The 13,610-nt window shown below is 50.2% G+C and overlaps 5 protein-coding genes across 5 annotated transcripts, besides 3 other annotated features; 2 read left to right on the top strand and 3 right to left on the bottom strand.

Annotated features, from left to right (window-relative positions):
- Positions 1-133: 133 nt before the first annotated feature.
- On the top strand, positions 134-1,614 carry FPSE_09656 (uncharacterized protein; the record flags this gene model as incomplete). The annotated part of the gene is made up of 2 exons (XM_009262773.1): positions 134-837; positions 894-1,614. The coding sequence occupies 2 exons, from the start codon at positions 134-136 to the stop codon at positions 1,612-1,614; spliced, it is 1,425 nt and encodes a 474-aa protein (XP_009261048.1).
- A 428-nt stretch (positions 1,615-2,042) lies between these two features.
- On the top strand, positions 2,043-3,689 carry FPSE_09657 (uncharacterized protein; the record flags this gene model as incomplete). The annotated part of the gene is made up of 1 exon (XM_009262774.1): positions 2,043-3,689. The coding sequence occupies one exon, from the start codon at positions 2,043-2,045 to the stop codon at positions 3,687-3,689; it is 1,647 nt and encodes a 548-aa protein (XP_009261049.1).
- Positions 3,690-4,195: 506 nt separating this feature from the next.
- FPSE_09658 (uncharacterized protein) lies at positions 4,196-6,055 on the bottom strand (the record flags this gene model as incomplete). Its single annotated transcript, XM_009262775.1, has 4 exons — positions 4,196-4,333; positions 4,387-5,456; positions 5,596-5,698; positions 5,996-6,055. The coding sequence occupies 4 exons, from the start codon at positions 6,053-6,055 to the stop codon at positions 4,196-4,198; spliced, it is 1,371 nt and encodes a 456-aa protein (XP_009261050.1).
- A 37-nt stretch (positions 6,056-6,092) lies between these two features.
- Positions 6,093-6,165: a repeat region.
- A 113-nt stretch (positions 6,166-6,278) lies between these two features.
- Positions 6,279-6,298: a microsatellite.
- Positions 6,299-9,162: 2,864 nt separating this feature from the next.
- FPSE_09659 (uncharacterized protein) lies at positions 9,163-11,175 on the bottom strand (the record flags this gene model as incomplete). Its single annotated transcript, XM_009262776.1, has 1 exon — positions 9,163-11,175. The coding sequence occupies one exon, from the start codon at positions 11,173-11,175 to the stop codon at positions 9,163-9,165; it is 2,013 nt and encodes a 670-aa protein (XP_009261051.1).
- Positions 11,176-12,533: 1,358 nt separating this feature from the next.
- FPSE_09660 (uncharacterized protein) lies at positions 12,534-13,313 on the bottom strand (the record flags this gene model as incomplete). The annotated part of the gene is made up of 1 exon (XM_009262777.1): positions 12,534-13,313. One exon carries the CDS (start codon positions 13,311-13,313, stop codon positions 12,534-12,536), a length of 780 nt encoding a protein of 259 aa, XP_009261052.1.
- Positions 12,956-13,029: a microsatellite.
- Positions 13,314-13,610: the final 297 nt, after the last annotated feature.

The following is a 13,610-nucleotide window of genomic DNA, read 5'->3' as shown; positions in this document are numbered from 1 at the left end:
TGTCAAGCCTCTTTTCACTGGCATCAAGACTCAGCTGGCACGAGCTGAATCACTTGTATTATCACTCACTCACAACTGCAACTTAAATACAGCCCGACTACCTCTACTTCTACAATCCTCAAACTTCCTCAAGATGAATCTTGAAACGATACGCATAGTCGTTCCACTACTCCCCCTTATTCTTCGCCAATCCTTCTTACACGTCCTTCACCTCTCCGATGCATCCAAGCACCTCGACCTTCGAAGCGCCCTCATAATCGCCTGTCTCCGCGTTATACTCACACCCAAAACCCCCCGTAGTATATCCGCAGTCCAAGAACTTACTCTCCGCGATCCTGGAATCAAGGGTCGTATATGGGTTAGCAAGTACGCCAGCCCACCACCTCCCGAGACATCAATCCGCGATGCCCTCATCGCCGCCCTCCAACACACCGGAGGCTCCACCTGCCGAGCCCCCGTTCCCGACCTGGTTGATGTCGAGGCCGAGTGGACCGGCTACCGGAGTGGTGTATCCAGTGGCGCTCCGTTGCCTGACGTGTCGGAGCGGGAGAGGTATCACGGCATGATGCGGGACTGCAAGCGTCCAACAACTGTGCTGTACTTGCACGGCGGCGCTTACTATCTCTGTGACCCAGCTACACATCGTCCTACGACGAAGAAGCTGGCCCAGTTGACGGGTGGTCGGTGCTACTCTGTGCGATATCGTCTTGCGCCTCAGCATCCGTTCCCTGCGGCGTTGCTGGATGCGTTTGTGTCTTATTTCACTTTGCTGTACCCACCTCCAGATGCTTACCACGACCCTGTGCAACCAGAGCATATAGTGATAGCTGGTGACAGGTATGTCTCGAGTCCAGGCTCTAGTGTATTACAAGTACTGACTGACAAACTTATAGCGCTGGCGGCAATCTTTCACTCGCGCTACTTCAACTCATCCTCGAACTCCGACGACAGGACTCTCCAATCTTGTGGCACGGCGAACTACGCCAGGTTCCCTTGCCAGCTGGCTTGGCACTAAACTCTCCATGGCTGGACGTTACACAAAGCTCTCCGACGTGGGAAGCATCCACGCCAACACCATTCGACTATCTCCCCAAGCCCGAGAACGTGAATCAGCTCGCGATACCTCCCTGCAAGGCATGGCCGGCAAACCCACCAAGACGCAACCTGTACGTCGCCGACGAGCTCGCCGCCCATCCACTGGCCTCTCTTGTGATGGCGCGCAGCTGGAAAGGGGCGCCGCCCATCTACCTCTGCACGGGATGGGAGATTCTCGCGTACGAGGACAAGTACCTCGCGCGCCAACTCGAAGCCGACGGGGTACGGGTGGTTTTTGAGGAATACGAGGGCATGCCGCATTGCTTTGCGATGATGCTGCGCAATGCTCCCGCCACGCCGCGCTGTTACAACGGATGGGCGTCGTTTATAAGTGCAGCGGTTGAGAATCCTGGAGGCATTGAGTCGAGTGCTGTCATGATCAAGTCCAAGACTTGTGAGGAGGCGCCGTTGAGGTTTGATCAATTGAGTGATGCTTCAGAAAAGGAGTTCAGACAAAGGGTATTGCATAAAACAGGGTTGGAAGATGGGGATATAGAGATACCCATGGCTAAGCTGTGATGGGTATTGGCAGTTGCAGCATTGTGGGAGTAAGCGAAGTGCATTACATGATGGATATGATAAAGGTTGGATATAAGAGACTTTGTTTAATTATTTTATATATACATATTTCTCTTGTTAATTAATATTCAAGATTGTATTCAACTACGTGACATTGATCCTGGGCTGTCTTACTTACACACTTACGTAGCAACTGAAACTTACGACAACCGGCACGTTCGGAACATACGAGGCCAAGACTGTTACATCCCAACATTCATCCACATCTCTCATCTAGTTTCACAAACACCAATTGCTTCATCCAAATATCCATCCTCTCTAACAGTCCGTCTATTTATTATCTCCGGCTCCGCCTCCACTGATCCCGAGACCGGCCCGCAACGGATGTTCGTAAAACGGACCCACCAAACGTTTTATAGTCGGACGAAATGTCGCTGATCTCTGAACCTCGAGACAAACCCGACGAGCCAGACCCAACTCGTCGCACCAGTCCCAGCTTCACTTCTCCCGAGGCTGCCTCGCCAGAAATGATGGAGCGCCACAAAAAGGCCGTCACCTCCATCGCCTCGGCCGTCCGCGGCTTCTTCGAGCGCCGCGAGCCCTACCGCATCTTCCACGGCAGCACCAACAGCACACGGCCCCAGACGGCAGGCAAGCCCGTCGTCGACATCAGCGCCCTCCGCAATGTCCTCCAGGTCGACAGGGCTACCCGCACTGCCCTCGTGGAGCCCAATGTCCCCATGGACAAGCTCGTCGAGTCCACCCTCAAGCATGGCCTCGTGCCGCCTGTGGTTATGGAGTTTCCCGGTATCACAGCTGGAGGAGGTTTCGCGGGCACGGCGGGAGAGAGTTCCTCTTTTAAGCATGGTTTCTTCAACGATACGGTCAATTGGGCTGAGATGATCCTCGGAAACGGAGAGGTTGTGCGTGCGTCGCGGGAGGAGAACGCTGATCTGTTTCGCGGTGCTGCTGGCGCTGTTGGTTCTCTGGGCATGACGACACTTCTTGAGCTTCAACTACAAGAGGCCAAGAAGTATGTCAAGACGACTTACCACCGAACCAGCAGTGTCGCCGAAGCTGTCGCTCGTATCCGCGCCGAGACCGAGAACCCTTCCAACGACTACGTGGACGGCATCCTTTTCTCCAAAGATCACGGTGTCGTTGTTATTGGTACCCTGACTGATGACAAGCCCGCCGATATCAAGCCCCAGACCTTTAGTGGTGCTTGGGATCCCTGGTACTACCTCCATGTTCAAGATCGCACTCGTAATGTCCCCTCTGCCGGTCCTGTTGTCTCTCCTGAATCTACCTCTCCTGTTGACTACATCCCCCTCGCCGAGTACTTCTTCCGTTATGATAGAGGTGGTTTCTGGGTTGGAGCTGCTGCGTTCACCTACTTCAAGGGCGTTCCTTTCACACGATTCTTCCGCTGGTTCCTCGACGACTTTCTGCACACCCGTATGTTATACCGCGCTCTCCACGGCAGCGGCGAATCCGCTCGCTTTATCGTCCAGGATCTGGGTCTTCCCTACAAGACTGCCGAGACATTCGTTGACTACACTGCTGAGAACTTCAACATCTGGCCCCTCTGGCTCTGCCCCTTGAAGCAGACAGCCCCACCGACCTTCCACCCTCACACCGGCGAAACAACCACTGCTGCTGACGGTACCGTGACGACCCCACCATCCCTAAACATCGGTCTTTGGGGCTGGGGTCCTTCTGATCCAGAGGAATTTGTCACCAAGAACCGTGCTCTCGAGGACAAGCTCGTTGAGCTTGGTGGTCTGAAGTGGCTTTATGCGCATACATACTACAACGAAGAGGAGTTCTGGAAGTTGTACGGCCGAGAATGGTATGAGAATCTTCGAAAGAAGTACCACGCTGAAACACTGCCTACTGTCCACGACAAGGTCAAGGTCGATGTTGAAGCTCGAAGGGAAGAACGTCAGAAGTGGAAGCGCTCCCTCAAGAGCAAGCCCCCTCTGGGTGGACTTTACGGCATCTGGAAGGGCATCCAGAGCAAGGATTACATGCTCCACCGACATGCGGAGTGGAAGTACAAGGAGGAGAAATAGATGAATACCCGTGCTTGTTGTATAAATGAAATAGAGTTCTGTAAGATAAAGAGATAAGGCCTAGAGTATGTTCTCGAATGGCAACGGTTAGATGTATCAACAATAGACGAGTTAGAGTGCACTTGATTGTTGGAAATACATTTCTTTCTATATTCCAATTGCGGTAATTTCTTCTAAGCACCAATTGATCATGTCTATGGCCTCTGCTATATCTTCCAGGGGAGACTGTATCCCCGTTATGTACACAAGCTCTCAATGACCGTCATTGCTGGCTCAATTAGGGGTCTCAGTATCAGTCTCCACCACACGGGATGCGCTTCTATCGTCCCGTTGCATTCCTCTTCCCAATGCGTCTAGTTTTCTCCCATTGTAGTCATCATGTTCATGATATGCTCTTGATCCTGGTTCGTGACTGTAGTTCAACCAGGTCTAGAAGCAAAAAAGTTCCCGTACCAAAAGGTGAGCGAGTAGTAAAAGTGTTGTGAGGCTATCAAAAAAAGAGTTCTTTACTCCTTGATAGCGTACTCACGCTTGAACATATCGTCAACCTTGGTCAGGTAGTAAGTACCAGGGAGGATAGTTGAAGGGTCACCCTTGGGGGTGTAGTCCTTCTGGAGATGGGCCTGCTTTCGGAGGTCACACATCTAAATACATAGTTAGCATTTATTCAATAAACAGACAGTGATTTGTTTCTTACCTGGTCGTAGGTCTCAGGGGGGACGGCACGACGGGACTCGAGACGAGAGGGAATGTTCAACACGTCGGAGATCTTGTCAACGCTACCGTTGATGCGGAAAGACAGGAAACTGGCAGCAAGACCGGAGCCGTAGCTGAAGAGGCCAATTCGCTTGCCCTCAAGATCCTTGTTGTCGACAACGCTGATCAAACTGGCGAGACCACTCCAGACGCTACCACAGTACATGTTACCGCAGTTGGTGGCGACCTGGATGGCGGGGTTGACACGCTCCTGGAAGCGCTTCTTGGTGAGAGTCATGAAGGTCTTCTCAACAACCTTGTCGGTCAGGGACTTCTCGTAGTCCATGTCACGGAGCTCAGGAGCGACCTCAGCGAAGACGGGAGAGTCGGCGTTGGCGAGGTAGTCGTGGTAGAGAAGACGAGCATAAGACTTCTGGACAAGCTTGCAAGTGGGAGAGTGGAAAGCCATGTAGTCGAAACGGTCGAGGCCGGTCTTGGGAGAGGCATCGCCGTTGGTGACGCCGTTGGTGCCATTGGCCTGCTTGGCCTCACGCTTGCAGTAGGCGCGGTAGGCGGCATCGAGAGCCTTGCTGTAGCAGTTGACGGAGTAGTGACCATCAACGTAGGGGTACTCGCTGGTAAGGTCGGGCTTGTAGAAATCGTAGGCGTGCTGCATGTAGGTACCACGCAGACCGGGCTCAGCAACAATGGGGGCGTTGGGGCCGATCAGGAGAGCGACGGCACCGGCACCACCAGTGGGGCGGGCATTGCCCTTGGCGTAGAGAGCGATATCACCGGCAACGACGATAGCATCGCGACCGTCCCAGGCAGAAGACTCAACCCAGTTGATGGCGTTGAAAACAGCGTTGGTACCACCGTAGCAGGCGTTGATGGTGTCGACACCCTCGATGTTGGTGTTGTCGCCAAAGAGCTGCATAAGCACACTCTTGACCGACTTGGACTTGTCGAGAAGAGTCTCGGTACCAACCTCGAGGAAACCAATCGAGTTGGGGTCGATGTTGTAGTTCTTGAGGAGCTTCGAGGTAGCGGTAAGAGCGAAAGAGTAGATATCTGAGGGGGCATGTCTGTTAGCGGTGATCCAATGGCATCATGAATGTGGGATTTCGTAGAACGCGGTGAGGATGGTCGCGCTAAAAAAAGATGATCTTTTTTCAGGGGACGGTGAGGAACGGGACAGTAGTAAACTCACCCTCGCGATCGTCGCAGAAGCTCATCTTGGTCTGGCCAAGGCCAATGGTGTACTTTCCGGCGCTAACGCCATCAAACTTCTCAAGCTCGACCTGATCAACATACTAAAAGGGAGTAAGATTGTGGTTAGCCAGGGTCATGATGAAAAGAGGCGTTCTCGAGCGTTGGGGGATTTATGAGGGGCACAATCTGGACAAGGTAATGGAGGGGCACACGACCAGGAACCCGAACACGAGAAGTAATAACTAAACGCAGGGACTTTTTTTGCTCCTCTGTCGCAGCCGCCAAAAAGTTTGGTTTTGGGTGAGGGGCAAACATTCAACGACGACAGCAATTGCTAGCAGCAGAAGCAGCAGAGCATTGAGGTCGCCACAGCATAAAGGGGGTATATCTCAGCTTACCTGGCTAGGGAAGTAAAGCTCAATGGCCTTGATGCCAATGTTCTGAGGACGAGAAGACATGTTTAAAGACTTTGGAGGGGTGAAGTCGGTTGGTGGGGGGAAGAGAAAGAGAGGAGGAAGTCGAACAAAGAGAAGAGATGGGAAGAGAAGTTAATAAGAAGGAAGAAGAGGATGTGGAGATGACTTATAATAAGTCGACCGACAGCAGGACAAGGGAAGGGGGTAGCCGGAACGAATGCGCGAGATTGCGGGTTCTGGGTTTAGTTGCTGTAGGTGTGAGGTGGTCGTGTCGTGTCGTGTCGTTGAAGAGTAGTAGTAGGAGTAGGTACACACTTTAATAAAGAGTGTTCATGATGGATGGAGGGAGGATATGGGGTGTGATTACAAGGCTCCAGCCTACTAGGCCAGCCAGGCCAGCCAGTACCTAAGGTTCTGGCGGGGTGAGTGGACGCGAGTGACCTGCTATTGTTGGGTAACTTAGTTGGGTTCAGAGGTATCAAGTTTTTCACCGCCCTTTGCCTTTTTCCACTGGACAGACGCTGCACTGTTGGCTTGTCGTGTAATTGGATTGGCTGGTCGTTTCCGGGTATGAATTGTTGTGTTGTGCTGTTTTGATTGTTGTCATGATGGGATAAAGGAAGCACGGGTAGAATAGTCTGACAAGGACAAGCTTTGACCGTGTAGACAACAATTGTTTCATATTGTTCTTTTATACGGTAGGCCTATATCTACTATCTGTGTAGTAGTTACTGTACCGCCTTCCATCATGAGTTTCACCGAGCCATGCCCCGTCCTGTTATGACTCGGGATGTTATTCAAGCGCCATCCATCATGACCTTACCTCAGCTCACCTCTGACTGCAGGAGACTTTTCTTTTCTTTTTTTGTTTCTTCTCAGTCTTGATACATACCCTCCCGTTCTACTTGCAGCACATGTCGCCTTCTCTCTACCAACTGTCAGGGGCGCATGTAAAATGTACATAGTGCAACAAAGTTATCTCTCTGCCCCCCGTCCAATTTAGGATTGTTGTGGTGGGAGTGGATTGGCCGCTGATAGGTGGGACTATGGACGGGTATAAGTCGCTGTACCGTAAGTAGTCTCGTTGGTTGAACCTCTCTCTGTACCTGACTTGACCTGTTGTTACTGTTGGAAACACGAACACGACAAGCGGCTGTGTTACTAGTTTCTTAGTAGTTGAATCAACATGGGCAATTCGGTGGCTTGGCTTGATATTGGGGTAATTAATCACGGCAAGGAAAGCCTTGTCGATCTATGTTGTTTTAATGGTTAATTTATGTGATCATCTAATAGCTTTCAAAGCAATTGTTGAGACGGGCTTGTTTGCTAGATTCCTTGATCTGCACTTAGAGGATATCTCTTGAGTACCTGCTAACCAACCTGAGTAGTACATTACCTACCAGGTGCTGAGATGTATCTACTTTTCCATTTCTGTACAAGTGGACACAGTTTCAATCAAGATTTTTTTCTTATCAGATCCATCTGAACCCTCCGGTTCGCGGACGAACCTTCCATCGCCACACTCCAAACTCCACCAAAACGAAAAAGAGAAGAAGAAAAAAAGAGGCCCAAGGAAATAAGTCAGGCCCAGAATCGAGAACCCGTCCATTGCTTTTCCAGGGGACTTGGCCGCTAGACAGGGGGGCCTTGATACACCAACGCTAATCCTATTTGGTTCGTCTTCAGTTGACAACGGCTTTTTGATATTCTTCATCAAACTCGTCCCTTGCAGCCATTCAACATGACGTTCGGTACGGCACGTATTGAAATGACGTCCTGCAGATTGTGTCTTTCTATTAGAATACGAGATTCTGCGCTAATGATGTGTGTCTCACTGGAACTGTTTACAAACTATCTTGGTACTTTGTGAGCTAGGTACGGACACTCTGAGAACAATGGATGCTATATCACTCAAGGTCCCACTTCCTGCGTACTTAGGAGTCTTCCTTTCGGCTTCTATGTGCCATTGACATGTTTCATGATCCTTTACAGGTACTTTACTGGATTAAAGTGAAAAAATCACTGCTGTGACTGGCCTGAGTCCCCAAGGTAACTGCAACATGACATACATACCTACCCTTGGGTTGATGAACCATCATAAGGCATCTCGGCATGTCCCCATCTCCAGCATCATTCTCCCGGTTTATCCCTTATTACCTCATATACAACCCTTTCCCAAGCTTGTGACAATGCAATATGTCGGGCATCACTTTATCAATCACTCAACCGCCGCATTCCGTTCATCGGCGTGGGTCAAACACAACTTCTCTAACTCTGATCAAGCTAGGCCAGCCGCTAAAAGCACAAAACATGCCATATTACACTCCCGAGATAATCAACGTGCAGCAAGCATCTCAGGTACCACCGTGAGGTCAATTATCACTCAAGACGGGTGCACGGCTCGGTACGTACACATATCAAGACAGAGAGGGGATCTAGAACACTGGGTGCGATATCAATGTATCACAAGTTGGATAACAAAACCAGCGTCGCAATACCTTTACGATGTCTTCTACGCTCTCTTATTCGGGTAGATCCTACCCGAATTTAGTTTCAGCTTTTTTCTTCTTCCAGGCTGTATGTATGTAAGCCGCATCACATACGGCATCTTATCCCTTGCATGCATACTTATCGTAGGATTTCTATAGTCCCCGTTGCGAATACGTCATATTCCAGGCCAACCTTTTATTTCTATGCGAATTCGATGGTGCAGTATCAATCGTGGGGGTTTGCTTTTTTCGTTATTCCGTCTTACATCGAAACATCTCCCCCATATATTGTCTGCCTTGGCCCAAGCGATCCTGGTAGGATCTAACCGACAGGAGATCACGCAGGCATCGATCTTGAATCTATCTCTTTGCTGGAGCTAACAATGCCTGTCATCGCTCGTGTTCGCTCACCTGATTTTCTTATCAGCTTATATGTACAGTATCCGTGCAGCGTAAGCCAGAATGAAACTCTTGAGGCAGATTCGTATGCACGGTCATCATATCAGACAACGTCACGAACCAATAGTCGGAAACTTATTGTGAAACTTTTTGATGTATTACTTCACTGTTCGCTAAATGACCAGTCATTCTAATTGACCATGAAATCCCAAATCTGACTCATAAACTCCAATCCAATGCCGTTGTATGTATTCGTATTCATCATGAAATTGGGTTTGGGGTGTCGTATCCAGAGTCTGAGGTACCCTTTGGCTTAGACTCTCCCGTAGACTCCTCCTCCACCTTGGCATCCTTCTTCTCATCCACTTCAGCCTCTGTCTCCTTGGGCTTATCCGCAGGCTTATCGTCCTTCTTGTCTGCAGTCTTGTCGTCCTTCTTATCCGTACTCTCCTTCTTGTTGTCCGACTTGGTCTCAGCCTCAGAATCGGAGTCAGAGTCAGAATCAGATCCAGAGCTCTCGCCGTTGCTCTTGCGCTTAGCCTTGGCCTTGGCCTTCTTGGCCTTCTTGCGTTCCTCCTTGCGCTTCTTCTTAGCCTCAGCCTTGATGGCGTCGGCCTCCTCCTTGCGTCGCTTCTCTGCTGCTTCAATCTCCTTCTGCTTCCTCTCCTTTCTAGTCTCAACAACCCAGTCGTCGATAGCGTCAATGACAGCCTCGGGGTTGCGCTTGTTCTTGAGAAGTAGACCTTGAATCTCTGCAGGGCTGAATTCGAGCGAGGGAATCTTGGCAGCAAACTTGGTGGCCAATGCACTGATACGCTCCAGGGTCTCAAGGCGAGTCTTCTCAGCAAGTGCAGCATGCTTCTGAGCTTCCTCGATATCCAGGTACTTAACCTTGGCTGCTCCCACATCGACATCTTCGCCCTCATAAGGAGCATAAATGGCACGGAAAATGGAGGCGCTCATCTCATCATCAGCCAAACCGAACTGGACAATCTTGTCAACACGACCGGGTCGAATGAGGGCCTTGTCCAGCTTCTCCAAGTGGTTGGTAGTCATGATAAGAATACGGCCCTCTTGAGAAGCAACACCGTCTAGGATGTTGAGAAGACCAGACAAGGAGAGGCGGCCTGGGGGCATGGGAGCTGTAGTAGGGGGAGCACCAGGCTGGGCAGGAGCGGCGGGGACAGGGACCACAGTCTCAGTCTCAGTTGAGTTGTCTCCCTTTTTCTCTTCACGAGTGTGTGTGAGACCAGCACTGTCAATGTCTTCCAGCAGAACAACACAGCGACGGGGGAGTTCAGCGAAAAGAGATGCGAGGTTCTCCTCAGTAGCCAAGATGGAGCTCAGGCTGACCATGTAGATGCGCATGCGGAAAAAGCCAGCCAAAGCAAGACTCAGTGAACTCTTTCCAGTGCCAGGGGGACCATAGAGAAGGTAACCACGGCGATAAGGGATACCACGGTTTGAGTACCAGCGACGGGTGTTGGGGTTGAGGTAATCCGTTACATCCTCGATCAGCTCGCTCTTGGTCTTTTCGTCGAGGATGACTGTGGAAATAGGACGACTGGCTCGGCTCAGGCAACGCTGCCAGGTGGGATCACCGCCGTTTGATCCAAGAGAACCACGGTAGATGACGGTCTGCTGCTCGTCTTTCTTGATGTATTGCTCCTGAGCGTCTAGGAGGAGCTCCTTGATGATGCGTGGGTTGCGGCCAAAGCAAGAGATGGAGAGTTCCTCGCTTGAACTGGACATGAAGGGGCTACGGTCGCGGTTCTCATGGCGTTCGAAGAGAAGGATGTGGCCCTTGTACCAAAAGAAATGGGAGCCAACCGAGGGGGTGTATTGTAGGGGCTTCCTGCTCTCACTCTCATCTTCGTCCTCGTCGTCGTTCCAACAATAAAGGAACCAGCTTCGGGAGTTGATGTTGGTGTTGACCATGAAGCGGCGTGAACCTTGAGAAAAGCGTTGCTTTGCAACCCATGCCATGACAATGTTGTAGATTTCGTCATCGGTGCGAATGCGAACAGCAGACATCAGGTGCTGTCCAATGATGCTCCAGGAGTATTCTGTAATGTAGTTCCAGACAAACATGATACCAGATACGATGAGAAGAAGGGGGATGTAGACATTAAGATCGATGCCTAGATAGGCATGAATGATACTGGAAAAGGTGGAAAACCCAGGGAAGATGAAGTCGAGGATAGCGAACTGCGAAGGCGCCTTGGGTAGGCCATCCTGGCCAGGACCTGGACTTGTTGAATTTAGAGGATCCATACTGTCGACAGGTGAGATGTTTTGAAGGAAGGCGAGTGGCCCTAGCATGAATCTCTTGAGGTGTGTCGTGATGTAGTGACCTAGTAGTGGTTGCAACAAGAGTATGTCTAACCCAAGTCTGTGATGACAGAAGAGAGAAGAGTGAATGATGAGAAGAATAAAAAGAATGACAAAGTAAAGATTTTATACTCAGCGATGATGATGCGTGATACGTACGTACATACGTCGGTAAAGAGGCATCCATCCACATGCACATGCAGATATCTGCATGAGCTAGGGCGGACCATCAGCCTTACCAGCACAGCCAGAGTTAACTCTGCTTCCCGTCTTGACTCACATCCCGGGCCCGAACACTGATAAGCCTCTCGCCGTGCCACAAGTGGAATAGACAGCCCTTTTGATTTGTGGGGTAAAAGGAATTAATGATGATTTCTCCTCAGCGTTTAGGCATCACAGCATCCACTGCCAGGCAGCAGGTCGGTACTTTGGTCCACTGATTTTCATTACTCTTTGACACAGCAGGAGGTGTATTATCATTGGTCGGTGCGTACATACATACCTGGTCAAGAAATGCGCATTGATAGGTTGATAATTGATGATTGCTTACTGTCTATAGATCTCCTGGCCTGGTTGCCTCTTTTTTTTTCTTTCAGCAGACCAAGATTGGACAAGACGACATGCATTTAGTGCAACAAACGCTCGTAGTATGATGATGACTGCATCTTGCATTCGACAACGCAATTATTTCCCAGTAAAACTCAGCCTTCAATACTATTCAGGATATTTCTTTCGGTCTCGGTCATTAAAGACAATTTGTCGTCATAACCAAAGTCTAGACCCTAAACTAACAGGGGGGGAGTCATAAGGGGAAGAATCTTGGGGTCCACTGAAACTTAGCCGTTAGGATCCCACTGAGGCTGTGTTTCCAGAGGATTGGCTGGTGCGTATGGGGAAAATCAGACACTGCAGACAGTGTGCATCGCTCAAACCCGAGATGTACAGGCACGGCCACTGTAAGTCGACAGGCAAACTTCAAGGCTTTTTTTGGTTGGTCATATTGATATCTTGACAATTCACTGACGTCAGTATAGACTGATAGAAGAAAGAGATAATTTGGAGGCTCTTTGCGATTTTCAAAGTCTGTATTGACTTTATTCCTCACTCTGCCACTTTGAGTCACGCCTAGATAGATAGTAGGTAAAGTTCAAGAAGAAAGAGATAATAGAATAGGCATCATATTCAATAGATAATCACAAAGTAATAATTCAATACCCATAACGCCTTTCGCCGTCCCAATTGTCGTTAACCATACATCCCATATACAATCATTAAACATAAGGAAGTGCTTCCTCTTAGCATTACATTTCTTGATCACTCCAGTCGGAACTCCATTCACTCTCTGACCTGGGACCACTTCCGCCCTGGAAAGGATTACCTGGTTGATTTTGACCAGTCACGTTGATGAAAGGTGCTCCTGCTTCAGGCATTTGAGCGTTCATGGGAGGTGGTGGCATAGGAGGAGCAGGGCCATTCATCTGTGCAGGGGAGTAACCACCTCCGTAGCCACCATCGTGGCCTTGTCCTTGATCGTAAACACCATCATCATAACCTCCGTTGAATCCGGGGTCGAATCCTCCGTCCATAGGTGGGCCCATCGGAGGCGGAGGCGGAGGTGGGCCGCCGTTCATCGGCATCGGCATCGGCATTGGCATCCCCATGGGTTGTACTGGAGGGCGGGGAACGGCTCCGTCAAAGTGCTTACGAGAGCCTCCACCACTCTTGCGACTGCGTCCGCTCTTCTTGCTACGGCTGCTGCCGCTACTACTGCCGCTGCTGTTGCTGCTAGTACTACCGTCGTAGTAGTAGTACCCGTGAGGTCGGGCAACCCAGAAGAGCTGTGTTTCTGGTTCGTTCCAGTAAGAAAAGGATGAACCGCCAGACCGGACAGAGCGGTCATCGTCAAAGTCTCTGGTTCTCTTCTTGACGGCAGTGACACCTGGAGGTGCACCGGCAACCCAAGACAGAAAACGGATAGCCATGGGCTGCTTCTTGGGGACTCTGGCATATGTAGTTGTCCATGTTGACGAGCTGGTGTCATCCGAGTAGACGGATGAGCCGCCAAATGACTTGTGTGACATGGTGATGGGATAGAATGTGATAATTGTCAGGGAGTGAGGTTATCTAGTGATGAGGATGAAGTGTTGTTCACGAACCAAATCGTGAAGCTTGGGTTTGGTGTTGTGCAATAGGGTAAGCAAGGAGTAGATAGTAAGGGGTTCCTTGTATAAGAGAAGGGAGATCGACAAGAAGAAAACTAAAGAAGAAGGACGAGGCAAAAGAACAAGACGGACGTGGGACCATGATATAGATGAGAGACTAACACAGACCAGACCCCCAGTCGAGGTTTCTACTATACTATGGCATTGCGCATTGCA

The sequence above is a fragment of the Fusarium pseudograminearum genome, chromosome 4, assembly GCF_000303195.2.
Source record: "Fusarium pseudograminearum CS3096 chromosome 4, whole genome shotgun sequence".
Classification (NCBI taxonomy): domain Eukaryota; kingdom Fungi; phylum Ascomycota; class Sordariomycetes; order Hypocreales; family Nectriaceae; genus Fusarium; species Fusarium pseudograminearum.
This window is presented reverse-complemented; position numbering and strand designations above follow the sequence as displayed.